At 35.8% G+C, this 25,435-nt stretch overlaps 1 protein-coding gene across 41 annotated transcripts in view; it reads right to left on the reverse strand.

The window, feature by feature from the left end:
- Positions 1-25,435, reverse strand: part of LOC139968844 (uncharacterized) — a 188,241-nt gene that overhangs the window by 110,310 nt on the left and 52,496 nt on the right. For 23 of the 41 annotated variants that reach the window (XM_071973347.1, XM_071973372.1, XM_071973370.1 and 20 more), the window contains exons 1-3: positions 19,536-20,800; positions 12,225-12,341; positions 6,598-6,678 (exon numbers count right to left, since the gene is read on the reverse strand). In XM_071973347.1, coding sequence (XP_071829448.1) covers positions 6,598-6,678; positions 12,225-12,341; positions 19,536-19,589 — 252 coding nt within the window. In that variant the 5' untranslated portion in view covers positions 19,590-20,800. Of the gene's footprint in view, positions 1-6,597; positions 6,679-7,130; positions 7,516-12,224; positions 12,342-19,535; positions 20,801-25,435 lie in introns of those variants that run through there. The other 18 variants (XM_071973387.1, XM_071973386.1, XM_071973384.1 and 15 more) reach the window with 6 other exon arrangements.

Genomic DNA, 25,435 nt, shown 5'->3' on the forward strand with positions numbered 1-25,435 from the left:
CCTATTTTCTTTAAGTTCAAAAAAAAAATTTCTCCTTAACTGGATAGACCAACAGTTATCAAAACTATCATTTCAGAATTAAAGCGCATAGGTCTCACCCTCCTACAACTAAAAGAAATTAACAACTTTTTAACAAAGTGTCAATCCAAGATACTGCATGGAAGTAGACAACAGACAGTCACTGCAAGCAGATATTGTATATTAATTCTCATTGTATTATACTGTTAGGCTAGGACAGGTAAACATTTTGTTAATAATGCACTACAGCATCTGTTCTTTCATTTTCAGAAAGGTCACTGATGGATAACTGATCAGGTTATTGATAACTTCTGTTGACTTAAGGCAAAATTTAATATTTGAGTCATAAAACTATCTGTTTAAACTGGACTAATTATCAGCTTAAAATAAAACTGTTCATTGAAAAGCCAACATAGCTAATCCAGCTAAATTAGTACAGTTATTTATGTACTCAAACTCCTGTAGCTTTCATTCTTAGTAAAGTCACATCTAGATAACTGTGCAAGCAGCTCGTTAACGACCTCGTTGGATGGTCAAAGTTTAAGGTTGCGCAATGAACTATTTTGGTATCAAGGTTAAATAAAGTTTACTGTGAACATACAAACCTAGCTATCTAGCATCAGTATGATGCCTATATACATAGTAAACAGCATTGATGCAATTATTAAAATTAAGATTTCCATTGTGTCTATTAACGTTATAAAGTTTAAAACTGTTCCTGCAGCATGACAGTTCCATTCAACTTAAAGAACCGCTTTAAGTACTTGCTCTCCTTTCTCAATATTGATAGTATCAAGCAAGAAAATATGAAGATAATCCCATGATAGCAATTTTGCAAATAACTAGAATAAAAGCTAAAGAAAGTCCACTCAAGACAGTACAGTATGAAAGCCCTAATTTTTATGTTAATTCTTCTAGGGCTGCTATGATGTAAAGAATTTAGAACATTTTCAACTTATTTAACACTTTCAAGGAAAATAAAACCCAGGCAACAGTTACATGTACCAAAAAGACTTTTAAAATGTAGTAAACCACCATGTCACTCACCAGTAACCATGGGAACAGATGCCTCAATTTTGATATAATCATATTCAGCTCTTTCTTTAAAAAAAACATAGGTGTAGGCAAGAAATAAATGTTGCTGTTTAAGACCATTCAAGACACTCGCTTTCAGACCAAGTACTTCTATTTTATTATTTAAGTTTTTTTTGAGAAATGTTCCTTATAAACATCCAGAATCATTAATCAACATGGATGGACCACTGTACCACCAAGCCAAGTACACAGCTCTTTTAGCTATACTCGGTTTCTCAAAAGCATGCACTAATAGAAGAAAATGTCTATAATCATAGACATTTATGGCTTCAAATATCATCATGTTTACAATACATTTCAGATTTTTCGAAGTCAAGTCTGTTGGAGTGTTCAATGTTGTCCAGCTGTGATCTATTTGTTGTATGAAGCTAAAAGAACATTTTGAGTCATTAGAATTATACTAAAACAGTGCAATTAACATTTAGGCTTGCTTGGAGGAGCTGCAGTCATAATGAATTTATACTTAAATGAACCTTAAGGGCATCTAGCATATATATTAAAGGTAGTACTGTAGTTTTGAAAACTAGAAAAGCAAGCAATCCTCCAGTACCAGAGTATATATACTTTAATTTTAAATATATTTTTATGATATAAATTATCTAGACATATCTAAAATTTTGCCTAAAAGACTTAAAACTAAAGCAAGAAGCTGTTGACACAATATTCAATATTGTTTTCATTTCTGCATACTTTGGTGTAACTAATTCTGTACTCAGGGACACAATGTGTCGTTATTCAGCATCAAACAAAGGCTCTTAATAGATATGCATACAATCCTTCAAACGATGCAGAGACCTTGCTCATTTTAATTTATATCAATCGCAGAGACATTCATAGTTATATATAATGTTCCGTACCGGCGAACACACTGGCACGTAACAGCCTTCACTTAACAAGAAAGCTAGGTCTATGATGAACGACCTTTTTCTCTTCTTATCAGAATTTTCTCGACGTGCCGGTACTATGTGTGTGTGTGTAGGCATTGAGAGTGGCACTCGAGCATAATATATGACTTGTATACATACATTTAGACGTGAAGATGAATTAGTACACTGCGTAATAACTAATTACAGAATAATTACGAACGCTGTAGCTAATACAGACAAGCTTTGAGGCCTTGTGGTATTTTCTGTTGTTTTGTTTTTTCATGAACTGTTATAGGCACTATCAGAAAGGAAGCTTAAAGGAGCCTTCTGACTTGATTTATTAATAATAAAATCTCACAATATAAATGTTAATGATGAGCTACATTAGTCTAATATCGATCTTAAAGATTCATTTAGTTTCATTTTCAAAATTTGCTTTTAAATGTGTTTAATTCTTCAATGAAAAATGTCTGAGGGGACGCAACTAAAAATTGATTCACTATTAAATTACCTTCACTTTGTATATCTATAGTATTATACCCTGCTCCGATTGATTGCAACTTTAATTTGAACAACACTATTTGGGAAAATTAATGATGAACCTCAAAAAGTACTACTTTAATAAATTGTGCTCCAGTGAATAATTGACATTTATATACATTATACATCATAGTACATGTATCACGCATATTCCAGGTGATTTAGTACCAGCAAATCTAAGGAGAATACTAACTTCTAATTTACTGCCTTGAGCACACAAGCACTATACAGACAAGAGTCTTCAAATATGATACTTTAATAATAATTTTCAAAACATTTTCCAATAAATTTACCTAATTACCATGATCCCAACCATCAGGACAAACATACATATTTTCTCTACTCCAAATCGTACTTATATCATATATGAACTACTGTACCATAGAGTATAGTCAATTCAGCCCTCATCAACTTTCAGGCTTATATATATATTTCCATTTTCTAATAACCATTGAACACTTTATCATTAAGAAATAACTATATTTGCTAAATGTTATCCTACGGTTATCTGAATATCTTCATTATTTGTTAGTCCTTCCATTTTGCAACCGCACAGGCCGTTTGAAGAAGCAGTAAACAAGGATGTTTTCGCTCTCTGGCCATATAATACATAATTCTCGTTGCATACTGTCTAATTTGACATCGCTTAGTAACTCATCAGGGACAACAAAAACTCATCATTGGCAAACATTTTAGCAATTTCAAGATCAGAATGGGCTTGTTGCCATGCCAACTTGTACAAAACATTCAAACCAGGATGTAAAAAGAACATACATGTGACCTATTAAAATTCAGAGGAGAAAGTCCAATAAAAAAGTACTCCAAATTTGGATGTTTTGTTTTTGTTTTTGTTTTTTTTGGGGGGGGGCCTACAAACAAATCGAACCATGTTTAAGTTACTGAATAAAGATATTTTCAATGAGCAACTTTTAGGTATAAAAGGCAATTTCAGGAAACATTCCTGAATGATTAGTGAATTGGTTCTTCCGGCATGTGAAATCTCAAGTCATGGTAAAATATAGGATACAATAACCTGCTATTATGGCTTAATGTTTCTGGGCCTAAGCTCACAGAAAACAAAATGTCAAAAGTAGGTATTTTTGTGCTGGTCATGCTTTGATACAGACCCTAACAACATGCATGGTAATATTTCAATTTCAGTTAAGTCTGCCATTTTGGCCAGTACGTCCCAGACCTGGCAATATGTTGATATGTAAACTGAATCAAGTCTGCAATGTTTGCATGGCCAGACCATCAGACTTCACAACATGATATTACCTACCAATGGTGAATTTAACCAAGTCAGTACACATACAGTATGTGTAGAATCTAAAATGTACAAAAACTCTGTCATCCTGGACAATGTCTGAGACCTCAGTTCGTAATATCCCAACATAATTAACTTCAACCAAATTAGATTGAATTATAATGTTAATGTTTTTAAAATAAAACCTTGTAAATTTAAAGAAAACATAAATAAATGTATGATCTTATTAGATCCAATAAATAAGGACCAAGTCAGGTCATTTGCAAAATTTCAAAATGCATTACAAGAAAAGCCTATTAAATTAAGCCATTCAATTCATAACAATCACTCACAAAAACTGCAAGAGATAGAGAATTCGGCCAACTTGCTTTTAAAAGAACAATTTTCATCGAACAAACTATTTTCTAGCGACAATTATCTGTGAGAAAACCATTTCAAAGGAACAGGCCTGGCTTTTAAAAGAACAGCACATGCTGAAAGAGATCAGAAAATCTTTGTTAGATCCATTCAAGGAAAGCAAACTTGTTGATACCATCTTCCAATCAACGTTAAAAATACAAACGTTCTTTAACGAAAAGAAAGAAACAGCAACTCCTAGCTTCGGTTTTTCAATGAGTATCAACCCAAAACACAAAAATCCTGTTTTTGTTTTGTGTCTTATTTGTATTATAATTAAAGTACCTCTTTTGTTTTGTTGTTATTTTTGTCAAGTTTTGTTCTTATTTGACACCATTAGTCAAGCTACATTTCAAATACTGAAGACAATTAGGTACAAAGAATTGATTTTCTTTTGGCATCATTCATTACTAGAGCTAAATAATGGCTATTTGGTATTTACAAAAAAAAATTAGAGATAGTCATTTAGTGTGACCTATTTGTTCCTTAAAGTTTAATTTTTATTATAAAGTAGCATTAGATTCAGATGATATTGGCAGACTTTTCGTGTTGTCCACTCTTCTGAATTAACTTAATTTTCAAGAAGACGAACAAGTCACTCTTATCTCAGAAATTGTTGGAGATGTTTAATTTATTTACAGTAAAAACATCCTTAGTCATACCTTCCAGCCAGCGTTCACTAATCTCTTGAATCAACTTGATTATTTAGATAACCCTAAAGCAACTCAAGTGCTAACATCCCAACTCACTGCAAACTCACCACAGAAAGGCAATATAAGAACCAGACGAATATTTACCAAATGTGCCAAAGCTGTTCCCAGTTCAGATCGACAGATATCACAAGAAACATTATTGCTATTACAGTTGTAAACCATAATTCACATGAACTACAAAATCACTTGAACTACAATTCAGCTTGTGAACTATAATTCACCTCCATGTTGTGAATGGATGGAATATGTTCATAATTAAGTTCACATGTAGTCAGGAAAATTACCCACACATTTTATTATCCTTGAGAGTTGTATTACCCCTTAATAGGGAAGGAGCAAAATACACCTAAAATTTTGAAGTGATGTTTTCAAGTCAAGTATTTCATAAATCTTGAATCCCACACATGAAAACAAAACCTCATAAGGATAGATCAATAAATTGGATGAAAATGAGATCTTGAGGAAACATCAGTTTTACCAGTTTTTCACACAGAAGATGTATTGTGGTAGGAGTTCTACAACAGCAACATGCACTAAATGAACATCCTCTCAAACTTGTGAATATTCTGCTCTCCTCTTTATCTCGCCTTCAACCTTCCCCCATCACCATCCTCTGAACCATTCCCTGTCACACATTTCCTTCACCTGTGCTCTTACCCGTTATCTTTGTCTGTGGTTTGCACCCTCCACTCCATGCCCCTTTACCCCCCTCCTTCATCCCTCTTTGCCCCTCTCTTTCACCCCCTTTGCCCCTCTCCTTCACCCCCCTTTGCCCCTCTCCTTTGCCCCCCTTAACCCCTCTCCTTCACCCCTTTCCCCTCTCCTTCAACCCCTTTGCCCCCTCACCTTCACCCTTCTCTCAAACACCATCCCCTACTGTACGCACCTTCTTAACCGAGCATGCACACCACAGTTAATTTATTATATAAGTATAGTGTAGCTATTCTACCAAATTGCTGTGGGATAATCAAAGAGTGTGTGATTATGTACTACAAATACTCAAGAGTTCAAATACACAGCAGCATTATTGTGAGAATGTAACAATCTTCCGACCCATAACAGTCATCGGCTGTTGTCTGAAGAAACAACGCCTTGCATACAGAGAAAGTGTGTTGTATTAAAAACCCAATCACAATTCCAATAGCAAACCCGCACACCAAATAGTATAAGCACCGCCAGTAACATCTGTTTAGCTAGTTCGGAGAGGTGTAGCGTAAACTGAACTCTACAGAACCGGAGTGGAATAAGATAATGGTTCTTGAATTGTCAGAATAAATTACAAATGGTTTAATTGAAACTACTTAAAACGATTTTGACCAATTTCATCAATTATGATGAATGTTTTTTTTTGGAATATGGTTGCACATGGAGAGAGGGAATTTATGTAAACTCCCTTCATGAATCTTCCACATGATAGGAATAGAAATAGAATGACAATATTGTATGTGACAAAACTTGAAGATGAATGAATTATTTCCATAGAGTTCACCTCTGATGTAAATTATCTCAAAATCAGAGGATTGCGCACAGTACTGATTGCATTCTCCGAACCAGCTAAAAATTAGCATTCTGAAACGGTTTAAATTTGGTAAACCACTCTCAATCTCAACCAGGCATAATTAAAGCATGCAGAAAGATTTAATGGGCCGTCCTCCTACGGACGGCAGCAATTAATGCACAAAAGAGTCCAAACCGAAAGCACCTTTTTAGCATAATAGTTGGCTACGTCTTCGTAGCCGGCTTTAATGGCAGCCTCTCGAAACTGATCCAAGTCAACATTTTCCTGAGTACCAAAATGAGAACGGAAGAGAGAGAGAGAAAATGGGATGAAAACGTAAAAAAAAAAAAAAAAATCATGAAAATGGGAAGGGAAAAAAATGAGGCAGAGAAAATGATATGAAAGCGAGAAAAACGATATATATGAAATCAGAAGATGCGAGGGAGAACAGAGAGAGAAACCTCAGCACAATTATCTTCTGCTTTCGTGAGTAATCAAAATCAAATCAAGAGGGAGATGATATTAAATGAAAAGAAACAAAAAGAGAAAAAGAAGGAGGTAATTATGGTAATAACAAAAAGAAAAGAGAAACCAAACAAAAACAGGGTTCAAAAACAGAAGCCCATGCGACTTAAATTCAGCAAACCAAAACGTTTACTTACAAGAGGAATCTGTGAAAAAATGACTGGCCTCAAAATTAACCAGTTTTCCAAAAGAAAAGAAAATGTTGAACTAACCAAATCTTCTAAAGACACGCCCTTTTGCACCATGATCATCGAAACGTATGATCTCTAACGACCTTTCACACTCGATTCAAAATTAATCTGGCAAAAATCTATTCCACCATGAAAACAGAAATCCAGATTACCGCCGTAAAAGAACGTCAGACATTTACTTTTTCAACTTCCGTAAATCAGAAGTATGGCTTCCATGGACAGACTCCTCGCTGGCTTTATTTACCTTAACTGCAAAAGATCTGTCTATATGTTTATTAGGAGAGCTTGCACTCATGGAATTATCCTTTTCGTGAATGATTCTCAATGATGAATAGGAGTGTGTTTATACACAGTGAAAAGATATCACAACACTAACAGCAGTGGTTTTGTTGGTCTCTCAGAGACTTCCAGACTGTAAGTACGGACGAAGAGCGTATATCGTTTCATCTCGTGAGCTGGAACTCGATGAAGTCTAGCAGCCCCAAACATTAAGGAATCTAATAATACTTGATGTGTACCCAACTATACCATCTGTGTGTGCACTCAATGGAACTGTGGCTGCAATTCCTATCTCTGTATTTTAGGAAGTATTTCCCTACAGATTTCAAGCAGCGATGATACGGTATATTTCTAGACAAATATATTTCGGCGATAAAATCGAGGGGGTAGCTAGAGGATGGAACATATTTCTTTATTGCATAAAGCAGTGTAATTTGTAAGATAATTTATGCCATGAAGGGAGATAACAAAGATTTGTTCTGTTGTTTCGTTGTCAACTACTGACTGTGACGTCACAATCAATCCGACATTCCAGAATTAAGAACAACTTAGACAAAAACTGATAACTCTTTCTGATATGATATCTCTAGAAGAGAACCATTTTGATACATTTATGCAAGAGCTTGTCAGCATCAAACTTAATAATCTACTTTATGAACAAGAGCAAGCAATAGATTGACTACTTTGTTATAAACTGTAACTATAATTCATGGCTGTGCATGCAAGAAAAATCTGTCGCTACCAAAATGTGTTCAAACCTCCAGCTTGATAATTTCACCTTTATAATTATGTCATCTACATGAATGCAAAATTTTCTGCCAACTGAAGTTTAAGGAACAACATTTGTAGCTCTCATTTCCCTCTGGGTACTACACCTTCATTTAACAAATTAATCCGGTCTAATTTATTTATATACGCTTGGAGTTTGTATATAGTTGAGATGACCTTTTCACTAAGGCGAATCAGTTGTCTCAATCCTCTCGGCAGGGCATGAAATATGTATGCTACCTAATCTTTTATCAGGTGAACGGTAACAATTAATCTATCCAACAATCAACATAATACGCAGTCATCACACTGTTACCAAATATGTACAGGCCTACATCCTTCTCAAAGCTGGAATTAGCCTATGCAATCTGGATTGTTTGACATTAAAGAAGCATGTCAATATATCTGTGCCTTTCTGCACAGATAAAATTCTCATCTAGAATCACAAAAACACTTTCTAAAATCATCTCTCTTTAAAGTATCTCGGATAATTTTTTGACATGCTCAATAGAAGCACTAAATCGTTGACAAAATTTACCCTCTCAATCTCCACAAACATTAGTTACATGGTTTTTCTTAAAGATAATTAGCAATACTTGATCTATATCTGAAATACAAACCAGGAATGTCCCCCTGATCCCATCCCCATCCCCTCCACACCCTCCCCTTACCCTCTCCCTTCCCCCTCATGCATTGTAACGCAGGTACCATGAGAGCCCAATATAAATCTATTGAATCTATAGAAAGCAAATTCAGACAAACTTCACTTGTAATAATTGTGTAAAATCTAATTGTGAATAACTTTAAGACACGTATTAGTCATCCTTACAAACGTGGTCTCCACGATCCATCACACACTGCAGACAGAAATTTGATCATGTATTTTTTCCACACTGCCATGGGACTAAAGACATCGACATCACCTCCCTGCTTGAGTCCTATTCAAGGGTAAATAACATTCATCGGGGTTCAAATTAAGGCATGTTGTGATCTACTAACAGGTTTTCTAAATCAACTCTGCAGGCAATTTCAGCTTCCTCCCATAGAGTGTAAAAGAATATATATACGTGTCTAAAATGTAAAAACATCATTCTGTTTCTACTAGCAACCTTTGAAAGGGAGTGGGCACGAGGCATGCCAGAACGTCTCAATAGAAAATATACATCAAACAGTTGACGATTACTCGTCACTAAGTAACCTAATTTAAGGTGTGAATTTGTGTTGTCCTCTCAAACCTGAAAACATGTTTGAGAGGACATAAAAACATGTTTGAAGTGGCAAACAACAAGACTGAACTCTCATCTCTGAACATGCACTCCACTCTCAAGTTTATATTTTTAATGCAGTTGATTGCATATAGATTGCTTCAAACCTTGAGAATACAGTCTGCTGAAATTCAAAATTATGACAAGTAGTCTATAGCCTTTATAGAATATCTAGCCTACTTCGTATTTCAGAATCTGGGCAGAAGAACCCCTAATGTCAACGACTGGTACAGTAGCTAGGCTAGATAGTTCAAGGCGACAGATTTTCTTGTTTTCAGTCACATCCCTAATGAAGAATTAGTGATACCACACCTCATCTGGCAAGGTATTTATCTGTGTATATAGGACGCCTGCACTTTATTTACAGGGTATGTATAGACACATGTTTTAATGCACATTTTCTACCCGGAGGAATTACTCTTTGGACCTCTCGCAGACACAAACAGTCCTATCATGATACAAAATAGTTTGAATCAATGCATTGAGGCCTAAAATATATACTGTTCAGTCTCTGAATTTGACAAATCTTGTACTTGAAGGTTGCGAGCAATATGATATTAACCAAAGACAAGACACCTTTATCAACTTTTGAGAATTTCATTTCTTGTAAAGTCAATACACATGTATGTAACCACTTTGTCTGACAACCCTTCCCCTCCCTCCCTACCCATCCCCCCCCCCAACCTTTAAATGTCTTAATTGCTCTCTCTCTCTCCCACTCTCTCTGTTTTCCTTCTGCTACTTTCATTTGCAACGACTGAAAATTTGGACCCCTAAAAAATCATGAAGTTTAAAGATGAGTGGGCTAGCACAGACAGATATTTCACAGATAATTACCATACCAGATCAGGTACCCAATTGATGAGCCAATTGGGAAGAGAAAAAAAGGCCCTAAAGTCACACTTTTTTTTAAATTATAAAACTCCTGCTACAAACAGTCAAGAAAGACCTTTCACAAATACTGTATGTCACGGCAACAAAGAAATAGAACATCCATGCACTTAGGGAATAATCCTTTGAAACTTAACAGAACACTTCAAAGAGCTCAAAAGAAAAAGTTGAAGGATAACGTTGCTCTGCATTTGTAAAATCACATTTTTTTTTTTTTTGCATCATCATTTTTTATTCATGCAATTGCCAAAAAGGAGATACAACACACTTCGTTTAGGCTACAGAAAAGCAGAAGATGAACGACAATGACGTAAAGAAAATAATTCCTTCCTGTTTACTGATTTGTTCCTCTCAGGGCCCAGCCAAAGCAATCAATGCTTTGTGATATGAACTCCAGACAACGATACACTTACCTTTAGGGTTCAACTAAAAAATATTAAACGATAGAACTCTGTTGTCTATTACCCCCGAATAAATTCCTTTTCATATCTTACAAATGGCTTCCTTGATTGAATTTTATCGGCGGTGGAACTTTCCCAACCCCCCCCCCACCATTTTTACCTCCGAGTGAAATCAATACACGGTTAAAGCTAATTTAGTTTTCTGTGAAGTCCATGAGAAAGTGTTGGGACCTTCAGATGAACCAGGGATACAAAATGTCATTGTGAGTGATCCTGTCCTCCACCTAGTCTCACAGTCAGATGAAAGATTAAAAATAGATTGGAAAATATTATACAGAGATTGCAAGTAGATCCCATCCAATTATATCGATTTGATGATAATTGTATTAATTAAAACTAAAACCTCTGTCTATATTTTTTTCACCTTCTTCTTTGTTTTTTCTTCTTCTTTTTATTGGGGGGGGGGAGGGGAATTAATGAAACAAGATAGCTGTAGCAATAATTGGTAAACTTAATTAAGTAAACAACATTCTAGCTTTGGGATGAAGCATGTCGTAGAATCTTCTATAATCATTTAGCGAAACTCTCCACAACTAATAACATTAATGTTTAATATTTCCATAAAATCGTGGAATAGAAATTTAAATATCTCTGCATTGTGTTATACCTTATTGATAGAAACACATTTGCAATTGCAAATTGCTTCATCGAGAAGCAAAGTATGCATTAATTAATCTCAGAGAAAACAGGCATCCAGTATGCGAAGTATGCTACAACATTTACCGATCATCTTGAAATATTGACACCAATTGCTATGAGGAAACATAACCTAATGTTTCAGACAGCAAACTATTATTCAGAAAACCTGAAAAGCCAGGATGGAAAGCGTGGGGCAAAAGCGGGCTCACACACTGTAGATCAAGCTGAAGAAGCAAAAATTGGGGGAGTGACACAAAATCTGAGAGAGATGAAAGCATGGATTTGAGGAAATTGTAAGAAAACAAGGAAATTTAATTAATGTGGGAGAAAACAGAGGACCATGGTATCGAAGAAATCTTAACGGTCAGTGTTTCCACGGTAACAATGTTTTCATACTGTTCCGAACAAAATCAGTGGCATGAAAGGGAAGCATTATTCTACCATTTCAAAAAATAAACCTCTAAAACTTAAGCAGCTTGGATAGACATATGGGGGAAATAATCTTGTCTTGCCTCCACCATGATGATGCTGACCTCTAACCTGACTCATTTATTGGTCTCTTCCTTCCAAAATCTACCATCCTGAACAATGACCAAGAACCAGTGGGTAAAGTCAGGTCCGGGGAGGGGGGGAGGGCAGTTGCAAATGCCATTAGTGGGGGCTCAATATATCCAACAAGTCCTTCCTTCATTTAGATTAAATAGTTTTCTTATTATTTAAAAAATAAGCCTGCACTTATATTTTAATTCAATTTTTTTTCTTTTTTCAAAACATGTGATTTGCTGATTGCTTATTGGGTAAGACAAGCTCACCATTGATGGTTTTCCGTCATCATCTGTTCTCATTTTCGACGGTTTCTGGGGTTTGCTGGGCTTGTCGTCCACTTTGTCTGTGGATGGGCCATTCTCCTTCCCCTCAGAGGCATCCTTCTGTAAAGAGGCCATGAAAAATGACAAATATTAAAAATGGAAAAAAAATACCATGAGCAAAGTAGCAAATCATTCAGTCCACTCAAAAGACCAAGCTATAAATTGTTTTGTTGATATAAAAGTGTTGTTTCAATTGTTCAAGGATCACAAGGAATGCTTAAATAGTCTAACACTATCGATGGCCAGAAATTAGCCGTACTCTGGAACAAACTATAAGGTAGGTGAAACAGTCAAATGCATTTTCAGCTCTAAAGGCTTATGGGAGATACTAGGTCCATTCTCAAAAGAGGTCTAGGCAAAAAGCCCTCCCTACTTCATTTGTTCCTTCCTCTCAAATGTTGACACTATTTATGTAAGGTGTTCTTCCCTTTCTCCCTTCCCATTCTCTCCCCCCTTTGAAGGTGGTTCTTTTATTCAGGAGATAACATTAAAACACATATTTTATTTGTTCAAATGTGCCCATTTCTTGCGCCCATTTTTCCTTTTTTTTTTTTTCATTTACTGATTTACTGACAACACAAATGGGGTTACCCTTGTTCTGAATCTACTCATAATATACCTAAGCAAGTTCCTTCAAATTATTTACAGAGAGATAAAACTGACATTTCTGCTTCACCTTCATTCATTGCTGAAACTTCTGCACTCACCCCACCCATTCCCCCTTCCTATCTTTATACCTCTCCTCCCCCCCCATGCCATTGACCCTTCTTTTTATCCCCATCCATCATACCTATACCACCATTTCACTTCTCCTCCACCTATCTCATTTTTAATCAACCTTTCTTTTAATGGAATATCATTAGGAACTGCTTCCACCATATATCTTATCTTTCCTTTTACATTATATCCATTAATCTGCATACATAAATACTTAATAGCGTGACCGCCACACCATCCGCCACACACCAGCCGAGAACAAATCCTTGAAATAGTCCAAGTTTCCGCGTTGCTTAGCAACCGGACGGATGTTATTTACAAAACTTAACAATATTACACAGTCCAATCAGAGCTTTCTAATGCTGTGTGCGTTACATGTCAGACCGTATCAATCTTCCATATGCGTGATAATGTACAGTCCGAACACTTAGATGATTCTAAACCATCTCACGATTTTGTCCTCGTCGTCGTCGTCGTCGTTGTGGTCGTGTAATATCAAACTGCCATTTTCCTTAATCAGTCGGGCAAAGAATACAAATTGAACAAGCCAATTTTGTCCCCGAATGACAGAGTGGGTAACTGGATGTGACCAGGATACCATTTCAAAATGAATGGAATATCATTCGAATACAGACGTAAAAACTTGGATCTTATTACATCCCGAGCAGTCGACTGTATTATGACCATCTTTTAATGTCAACGTTACATCTTCACCCTTCAGGGATCCAATTACACGGCGTAATATGTAACGACTCTTGCGTTTAGTGATGCAGCAATGTTATAAATAAACAGGATTAGTTGATACGTTAGCGATAGAATCCGCCATGTCCTCGGAAATATGATAATGTTACCTTCCTAAAACAGGTTTCACAATCTAATCAAAATTTACCAGGGACAATTGTTTAAAGAATTTCTCCGACAGTCTGCACAATCTTTTTTGCTTTGTTGGTTTTGACTCTTCAGCTTTTGCAAAGAACCGAAGAGATTTCAATTGGCTGAAACTAAGATTCAAGCCAATGACCTTATAGAAAATGCACACGTAGGGCTTTCCACTATCGCCGTCCAAACAACTTATGATCGAAATCTTGCAAACCTGTCCCCCTCTCTGCTTGATCCTCTCCCATTACAGAAATATGTTCCTTTTATTTGTACAATGAAACACTCTAATATTACAAGTCGACAACAGAAATTCGACTGCCAAATATGGAAATCAATTTCAAAAAGCATTGAAAAATTTATGGCTAGAACAGACATCCAGTAAACTGAGGTCACCAGTTTGCACACAGTTGTATCCCAATTAAAAAATGCTTTGCTCCTTCAAACATGTTCCTTTAATTAACAATTAACTTCTAATTAATTAGTCATTTTGAAGTATATTACAGACAGAAAAGATGTTACAAGACCAAATGGAATCACTTCCATCTTTTGGCCCGAATAATTACCCCCGTAGCTGGATAATTATTCACAGCATCTCTTCAAAAAGATCTTCTCTTACAACATTCATGTACGTAATAATATTTTCCTCTTGGTTTACTGTTACGTACCTACAGTAGGTAAAATCCCAAAGCTAATTTACTCTGACAACTCTAAATTTATAACAACGCAATTTAGAACACTCTGTGTCATCGCCGAGATTCCTGTCTGTTCACGAGGAGTTACAAGACCTTCTAGGGATTCACAAATTTGCATATTTATGTCTTTTTGGAGCCAAATATTGTATATTTTAAACGTACACCTTAGGCATATAGTAGCATACTATTCTTAGTAGTATAGCCATACAAATTACAATATTCAAATGATGGTAGGAAGAGCCAAATTGTATAGTGATTGGGATAACTACTATAGGTCTGTACATGGTGAAATATTTGCAAAACATGTATTTTAAGTTTGATTTGTAACCAACCTGTTCCCCTGCAACCATTCAGATAAATGTGCTTACGGTAACAACTCTTCATAAAATAATGATCTTTATCTTTAACTTTTGATCACTATTATTAGAGCGAACATGAAAAAATGAATAATGCTGATTTCTACCGAGCCCCTTCCCCATCGAAAAACAATGTTGGAAATCATTCCAAGGTGCCACTGCCACCTTAAAGATCACAAAGGTATTGGTAAATATGATCTGCACAGTAGCAGACTCTTGAGGTAGATTTTTGTTTTTCCTTCAAAAAGTATCTCAATTGCTCCCTGGATTACAACCTGAAATTTTGTTTATGATTTTCTCATGAGTAAAACTTGGTTGTCAACTATAAGAAGTCAATTGTGTATAATCAAAGATACTTCAATGTTTACTAAATATGTGCTTTTTACATTTTCATGTATGCATGGACTATATATGGTCTATGATTTACGAACATCATCCTATTTGTCACATCTTTTTGGGTTCCATTAAAATCCAAGACAAGTCACATGATCACAACCATCATTGATCAAGCGAGATATTTTCTCATTGATATCTGGTTAAACAAGTGATATATTATCGACCGGGCAAAAAAATCCAAAAGTTACTGCTGACCTGTCTACACCTGGAACATCGGTTACTTCGTTTAATAATGGAGAAACTCTCTGGAAAACCTGTAGCTTCGACAAATATTGCTCACACTGTAAACTACACTTTGCCCCAAAATAAAAATGAATATTGCATCTGCATGCGTGATTAATATGTCATTTCATCAATTACCCTTCATTCCCCATGGTAGAACACAATCCATTATAACACTCTTGGTGCTAGTTCAAGAAATAATATTGCAGTTATGAAACTTTAAACAAGTGATTAATACCGGACAACTTTGTTGCATGCTTGCAAATTATTCATTAGTATATGTATAGCAACTGCCGCTTAATTCTCAGGCTATTGCTTTAAGCAGTATTCATGTAAAATAAGATTCCAAATGGTACCTGTAACAGTGAAATGCATCCATATTGGCCAGCCACAAAAAAAAAAGAAGGCCTACAGTAAGATATTTTTCTTGTCTGGGAAATTTCAAGCTCTGACTGTCAGTGATTTCCTTGTTAATGTATGATATTATTAGATCAGTGTCATTCTAACCGGATAACTGTATCTCCAGGCTGTCAAAAAACACCCGAGCGATACCATAACATGAAATCTATCTCATGACATTTCAGTCCAGGCCTTGGAGGAATAACGACAAACAGGAGCATTAACTGCAGAAAAACCAGCTGTTCGGACACAGCTCAACCGATACAGTCATAATGCTGAGGAAAACCGGTACAGAAATAGTAAACCGTGTATACATGTATACATATATATATACATATAAATATATATATATTATATATATATATATATAGATATATATATATATAGATATATATATATATATATACATATATATATATGTATGTATGCGACATGCATGTATGTATGTAGGGACTAGGTATAAATACAAGAAATCTGTCACTATGGTAACATCTGCATCGAGGATAATAAACACAGATGGAATTCCTAATTGAAGAGTTATCTATAGTAGATGGACAATGGAAGTTCAACAGCCCAGCCACAGACTTGGCATAGCTGCCTGATATCAGCATGCCATATGCCAACACAGACCTCATGCAGGCTACTGTGGAATACTTTCATGTCCTGTAGCGCGTCTATGTAAATGATCTCTGCCAATCAAAGATAAAAATAAAGGAAGGAGAGTAACTATACTATTACTCATTCCACTGTATACAGTATATAAACATCATGAAGAAACTTTGTGCCTAAACTTGGGTGTCACTAAGAACCAATTAAGACCAGCTACACATCTCTTGTATGGTGGAAAGTTGTGTTCGGTTTTGATTACTTTAATGTGTCGCTTGGTAAAGGTCCTTCCTGATTGTATACACACCAGACTATATATACACCGACCGAGGTGTGGTGACCTCCGATCCTTTAACTTGGAAGAAATATTCACATTTCCATGACAATGTAAAATTGTTTTATGGCTCAAGCTGAGGTCCTGTTGTAAATTTAATCAGGCCCAGGTCCAATGCTAGTTTCAATGAATTCAATTTCAGACTCAACTCTGAGTTCAAACTAACATCAACTGCACTCCGTATCTTGGAGGTATACCTGCTGTACTAGGAAATATAGCTTAAATCAGCTTCTTTTACTTTGTCATTTTTTGCCATACATGAACAACTATACTACTTTAAATCATGGAGAAGAAGTGAACAATATTTGGAAATTTCCTATTTGTATGTTACACCTACTGAGAAAAAAAGGGGTTTGACTACAAATCAGTATATAGCATAACATAGACTTAAAAATGGTCTCTAGAATTTATAAATGGTCATTTTCATAGTTCATTATAGTTCCTTTATAAACTCACAACTCAACTTTAAATAGACTCAAAAATTACACTGGACAGCTTGTTTTGAGCAAATTGCCAACTTTAACAATCTTGTGTACCACTGGATTATAAGTTATCATTATTACCACTTCATAATAGCAGGGAGTCCACTTTAACTACAACCATCTCTGCCACATTTTAAAATAATTATCATCCAAGAATAGATTCCTGTTGATTGCAGAGTTCCTTTAACTATCATCAAATTGAACACCACCGAATGAAAAAAGTCAACAGATATCATTAAATGCCAAAACGCAATGGCGGGAAGAATGCAGAGTCAGGTCAACGATAGAAATTAACCAGAGGGCTCAAATCTAAGTACTCAGACACCTATCAAACAAAATACCACAAACCAACAGTATGGGGCTGGATTGAACTTTGCTCTTATCAAAATCATGCTGTTTACTTTTAAAATAGAGGCACCACTCTTACATACATCATACAGTTTAACACCTACAGTACGCGATGCACAGGGAAAATCAACACTGTTCAAAGCCAGTTATATCTTCTACTGTACAATATGTTAGACATTTCTGGATTACCATGGTCTTTAAAAACCCCAATGTCAGTTTCATCAGTCAAGGGAGATTTGAGCTGTGTACTAGGTGTACACATAGCCTTCTATCTTTTCATAAATGATTTTGGTGCCTTAAGTAGTAAATGACATTTGACCTGAGCAATTCACAAATGCCATAGATGGTTGCCTCCATATTTTGGCCACAAAACAAGAAATAAAAGAAGGGATTACATTTTTTTACAAATGTTTTCCAATTTCTACTCTATTCGTTTGTTGTCCATTGGTTTATTTTCTGTCTATCATCAATGTAGATCTTTAATCTGTTTTTTTTTTTCATTTACCTTTGCGAAATGTCCTGCTTGGGTCCAAACACCATGCTCTCTAAACTTATGCATTTTTCTACATACACAGGATGTTTGCATTTAGATAATCAGTTTCTTTACAGTTTTTATTATTCTTTCTCTCTCTTTGAAAGGTATGAGTGAACAGACCTCAGCTTTTACTTTAAATAAATGGTATTCGTGCAAGGACAAACCACTTCCGGTTCTCCCGATGAAAACCCAATGGGAGAATAGGTTTGGCTGTTCTAGCTACGAGAATTACTGTCATCCCATATCACTAGATAACTTTAAAACTCTTTTTGCCTCTTTTGAGTATATGGAATAAAAATTACAAAGCAGAGAAAGGTGTGTTCTACATGTATGGCCACTGTAATGTATACATTACACATAACACACCCAACTACCCAAGTTCTGGTTATCAATTTTCCATTCTTCCTAGTTTTTTTTGGGAGCTCTTTTTTCTTTGGTAAGTTCATTTCTGCAAATAATTCCAAATTAAACCTTGAAATTCCAACAATATTTTAACATGGACGTAAAAGAACGGGATATGCCTGCATTCCTTGTGACAATCATATTCATAAAGAGACTAATTTTCTACAGATAGACAGAACATAAATTTATAGAACTTAACATCAAACTTATTTCTGTATTTATGAGCCAAAAGAAGAATCTAGTCCTTTTACTCCTTGTAAAATAATTACCCCCACCAATTGAAATGTTCCTTTGCAACTACTGCTGAGATATTCAATTCCTACAAAAGCCAAGTTACACTTTAATCATAAATAATATTAGTTATATGAGTATTAGAAAGTGCTTTAACAAATTTGGGACAGTAACTATAGAGATATCTGGGACAGTAACCATAGAAACGTATTTTCTATTTGCCATTGTGACAAAAAACCATACATATTGGGTTTCTGGTTCTCAAACTCAATTTCTGAAATCATCCATTTTGAAATTTTGACTACTTCATTTGGTAAGGACAAATTTGCACCATTTTAAGTTTCAACAAGTACCTTTTTTCCTTTTTGTTTTAAATGTTTTTTGGGACTTAAACTATTAAAGCAATTTGAACATAAATGTTAACTTGAAAGAGATGTCCCTAAAGCAAGGCATATTCACACAAAACAAAAACAATTGCAAACTAATCACTGGGTGGAGAAAGCTACCATTCAAAATCTGTTACGGCACTCCCCGATAAAGGACCCTGAACCTGAGGCTGCCAAACACATCACTACAAATTTAAAACAAATTTGAAGATCTACTCCTAGCCAAAATAAATAATTGCTTAATAGCTGCTTCTTCAAAATGAACTCACCTCGATAGTAAAGCTCTCCGAGGGTGCCACGCCGATCCGCAGGGAAGAGCTCATACTTTGAACATTAAAAATACCTTATTACTTTGAGAAGTTTTTTTGTATACACACACACAGACATATACACACACAGAATGATGTTGTTGTTGTTACTGTTAACCAACACCCACCCATCCATCCATTCGTCCACGCACGAGAGCAGCAATGAACACAGACTAACAATATGCAGTACTACCCTCAGCGAAGGTTGATATGTTTTATGCAAATAAATGCCTAGCTAAAGTGAAGCCCCCTGAGATGTGTTTATATACATTAGAGCGAGCTATGCTAGCACTTGTCATTTCAGTGTACGATGAGAGTACATCCACTGGAGATCCAATGCAGGTATATGTGTTCCTTAATTGGCACTTTTTTAGATATCCAGGCACAAAAACATGTATTTATATATAATCCATAGAAAGAAAAACCACAAAGAATGACTAATATCCTGTTAGATAGTAGTATATAGTATTTATTCCTGAACGTCAAACTAGTTGCGTTCCAAACAGTAGAAGTGACGAAAGACTTCCAGCTCTCTCTCTATAATAATTACGTTTGTGATTACTGCCTGTCGTGAAACTTAAAAGTCACCAATGTTGTCGATTTGGCAGTCGAGTTACAAGCATCTCACTAATTCCACAGCTGCAGAGAGGGAGAGAGTTTAATTTAAAGAGTTATTCCTGGAGTTTTTTTCCCCCTATGCTTTTTGAAAGACTGCGACCATGGTTTGTAACATGGCATATTAGTCGGCCGATTTGTGACGAGTTTATTTGCAGTGCCTTGGCTTTGAGATGAGCAGTTAAGAATGCAGATCTTTGCAGACTGTAACTTGATATTCCGAGGGCAGGCAGTGTGGATCGCCTAACGCATCTGATTTCTTACGCCTGGAGCGGCAGAGAGCCTCTCCGAGTAAAAATGTTTCGACGTGAGAGAGAGATAGAGCACGAGTGCAAAAAAAAAAAGAAAAGAGGTGCGTGATATATCCAGACGTCTGCAGTATGCACTTAATAGACAAGAGTGTAATCAAACAACACACCGCTGTGGAGACTGTTGCCACTTCACAACAAGCAATTAACATAAAACATTCATTCCTTAGTATACTACTGTATGCCAGCAACGGTGGGATACATCTGACGACGTAAGTAATCATCAACGACAGCCAGAATCTATCCAAAACCCGACGGACAAACAGACACACCGACTGACTAACAGACAGCAAACTACTTTCTGGATTCGGTGAAATTTATTAGTGCACTGAGAAAAAAGTATATACATATATATCTATACACATACATACATATATTTGTCAGTCACGCAGGAATAATCATCATTAACGTCCTTTTCGACTGTTTTCCCTTTGGAGGGAGATAACTTTTTGCTGGCGTCTACTACTTACACACAGTATGGGTCGTACCAGCATTTTTTATCGACAGATGAAAGTTTGCTTGATGCAATAATGATGAATATTCTTAGACTGGGAAATGAAACACTCTAAACATACCAGTGTATTAACTATGTTAGATATAGTGATGGGATTACCCTACTATCCTACTTCAGTAAATCAGTTTCTTTAATAAATGGGATATCATCAGTCAATGGAAGGGGGATGGGGTAAGGTGGGGGATGGGGATAAGGTGGGTGGATTGGAGAAGGTACCTTACCTTCCCATTGAATGGAACATGTCTTAAAATAAATCATATTCACAACCTAACATAGAAAATGAAGAAAAATCGAATCACACAAAAAGTTACAAGTCTTAACTTGTATGTTAATCACGTCAAAGAGAAAGCCTTCTGTGGATCTATCCTATTTATTGGATTTAATTAATGCTCAAATTGTTTTTATACAATGCATCTTCCACAGTAATATCTTCATAGGCCGGTTTTACGAGCTACGCTTGTTTGTCACTAATTGCGCCCGATTCCGAAATTAATGGGGTGAAGAACGATCACGAGTGTCAAATATCTTATTACCGTTCCTACTGGAATACTTCCACAAATGAAATTTATTTTGAAATGGAGGAGGCTGTTTTATTTTTCCATGAGGTAATGTAAGTGATATGTTCTAATATTCTCCATGTTAATAATGTTTAAATAATCAAAAAATAATCAAATTAAAATATCTATTTCAAAACTACAGTGATCTTTCTAATGTTGCTCCCTATCAACACATCCCCCACTCACACCCCACTCAATCCTTATAATGTAGCATGAACTTTATCAAAGTTTTGCCAAATTTCAAGAATGTATGGAACTGGCAACAACTATATGACATCTTCATCAAAACTGGGAGGGTGGGAGAGAGGGAGAGAGGGAGGGGTGGAGGAAGGGTAATGAATTTTCAAAAGTTCTCAGTAGCAGTTGTTTGTATTGTACCTAATGGGTTAGTCTTGTGTTGTTCAAGTCCTTTGCATCTTACTTTGTTATTTGGCTACTTTGAGCCTGCTAGCTAGTTTATGTTCTGCTAGAAGATTCTAATTTATATAACATCTTGAGATAAATCCCACATGTCCTGTGTCTTCTTTTCTGTCGCACTGTCAAGCCTTAGGCCTACACTATTTGAAGTTACTGTTAGTCCCTCGATTCACTGATTAAAGGGGCTCAAAAATGCACACGATCAGATAACTCATGATATAAACTAGCATGAACGAACCAACACTTAGGACTGGACTTCAAGTTGATGTCTGAGAGACTTGAAGGTTCTCACTAATAACATCCCAGCCCTACTGTATGTGAAGCATGGTACAGGTCTGGTTTGCACAAATAACGTGTTACTGTGTAAATATTTAAGCGTTGACTGTTATGCGATCTAAAGGTCATATACTCCTACGCATTATGAGTAAATTCATGCACCGGTGTATAATTACACATGTGCACATGGATGTAATAACCATTGTAAAAAAAAAATCCCATGGTAGTGTGAGGAAAATTTAATAATGATACAACATATCACACCCAACCTTATGAACACAAATCCAAAATGTGAACCAATACAATGTGTACATTAAAGTTAGGCATGCACAGCCGGTATAGTATAGTGGATTAGTCATTGCAAAATTTCTGAGAACAATTATGATAGGAAACCGGATTTGAATATCATCATGATGTAGCTTAAAAAATGTTTATGTTCCAACAACCAGATTTTGAGGTTGTTCAGGTGGGTGACTAATAATAATGATATTAATAATGTAGATTTATATAACAACGATCCAGGAAAAGAGTAACTGCCCGTGGCACTTAACAAAGTGGAGAGCATCATTACTGAAATGCACAAGGTTGCATAGTGACTAAATAGACAAATCTGCAGGTAACAAGATAAATAGGTAGTACAGTGTACATATTGGGGTTCTATTCACCAAACCTACACATCTCTACTTCAGTGTATAAATATTGGTGTTCTATTCACCAAACCTACACATCTCTCCTACAGTGTACATATTGGGGTTCTATTCAACAAACCTACGCATCCCTCCTACAGTGTACATATTGGTGTTATATGCACTGAACCTAAATATCTCTCCTACAGTGTACATATTGGTGTTCTATTCACCAAACCTACACATATTCTCTCATTCAGTTTACATATTGATGTTCTATTCACCAAAACTACACATCTCTCCCACAGTGTACATATTGGTGTTCTATTCACCAAACCTACACATCTCTACTACAGTGTATAAATATTGGTGTTCTATTCACCAAACTTACACTTCTCTCATTAAGTGTACATATATGGTGTTCTATTCACCAAACCTACATATCTCTCCTACAGTGTACATATTGGGGTTCTATTCACCAAACCTACACATCTCTGCTACAGTGTACATCTTGGTGTTATATGCACTGAACCTAAATATCTCTCCTACAGTGTACATATTGGTGTTCTATTCACCAAACCTACACATATTCTCTCATTCAGTTTACATATTGATGTTCTATTCACCAAAACTACACATCTCTCCCACAGTGTACATATTGGTGTTCTATTCACCAAACCTACACATCTCTCCTACAGCATTCATATTGGTAACCTACACATCTCTCCTACAGTGTACATATCAGTGTTCTATTCACAAAACCTACACATCTCTCCTACAGTGTACATATTGCTATTCTATTCACCAAACCTACACATCTCTCCTACAGTGTACATATTGCTATTCTATTCACCAAACCTACATATCTCTCCTACAGTGTACATATTACTCTTCCTTTGTTATTTTGTTATGAATACTATATATATTGGACAACCAAAGTTTTTATTTGGGCAAACAGTCCTGAGTAATTACAACCCTGTTGTCTCGGAGGGAGAACCACAAAAAATCCATAAAAATTTGCCCTGGGCTGAATGATTTCTTCTCCAAACAGGATACACATGTAATAATAATAATCATAATAATAATAATAATGTATGGATATCATTACTGAAACGTCTCAGGGAATTAAATTGATTGTTCAAATTTTGTGGTGCAGCTGGAAAGCTCAATCTGAATCATATGGTCCTGTGTCCATAAACTGCTATAACATTTCTCACTTGTATATTTTGCAATTGGACCTCTTTGCATATATATATAATTTCACTATGCGATACTGGAAACAAATTTATTTTGTAATAATTAAGTCGACCAAGAAACGTAAAATGTACCCCGTCGTTTTCGATAAGAATGCAGCTAAGGCGCTGTGCCAATCACATGACTCATGAGAAACAGGGCTTAAATCAGATAAAGATTCTCTTGAGTGATAGGATAAGGAACGTAGTCGCAACATGACTGATTGTTGGGGCATACGGTAACCTAACGAGATAACAGATGGTTTTCACACAGTAGAATGAGCTGAGTGCAGTGATTGTGTGGACATGAGACCTAACTTAAAAATAAATCAACTATTCCATTGGGGTACGTAGTAATGTCTTTTACTCACTGTTACTAAACATTACCATAGATCTAGCAAATATAAACTTGTACTAGCCTTCCTTCGAACTAGACATATTCCTACTATCTTTATCCTAGTAATTTAATATAGAGGGGAAAATGGAAGTACTGCAAAGTACTCTCTACTCCCAATCTGAATCACAAAACCAATCATAAGGCAGTTTCAGGTTATGCAGATTCACTGTGTTACTATGGTTACCTGTGTGCTGCTCTCTTGAACCACAAAATCTTCAGCATCAACATTTACCTCACATAATGATACACTGGGTCACATAATGTCTGATAAGCTGTCTTTTTTTCTCCTTTAAAAAAAAACGCCCACAACTGAATTGAAGGTAATTGCATATTTTGAAACTGGAAAAACAACCCATTCCCCAGAGAGGGAAGAAAAATTGCCAAAAAACATGTATGTACATGAGAACTTCACTCATGGAAACTGAATTCACTAGTTAGTATAATAAGACACCACATGGGCAACATTTCAAAGACAAAATTGGCTGTTTGTTTGTTTCACTTTTCTTTTCTTCCGGTATCAACTCAGGAAAAAACATCGCCAGAAGTATTGTCAGACACAGAAATGCGCTGCTTGGTTTAAACAGATGACAGAGGCAAGGTTGTTTCTACAATTTCCAAGTAAAGTTGGAATGTTTAGAGGCAAAAAATCATTCATGCAAAGCTTACAGATCAAATCTTATTAAAAATAAATCACAATTTATCTGACTTAACAGAGGAGGTCAAAGTCAAACTGACATTTCAACAACCTTCCTGCACAGTTAGTTGCACACAATATGTTACTTTCATTACCTTCATTTTAACAGACAAAATATTTCACATTTTCTTCAAAGGGTAAGGAAAGAAGTACACAAACATCAGTCACAAAATGTGGGCGGATGGATAAACATGAGGAGAGACTAAGGATCATTGGCAGAAAGAT

The sequence above is a fragment of the Apostichopus japonicus genome, chromosome 6 (genome assembly GCF_037975245.1).
Source record: "Apostichopus japonicus isolate 1M-3 chromosome 6, ASM3797524v1, whole genome shotgun sequence".
NCBI lineage: Eukaryota > Metazoa > Echinodermata > Holothuroidea > Aspidochirotida > Stichopodidae > Apostichopus > Apostichopus japonicus.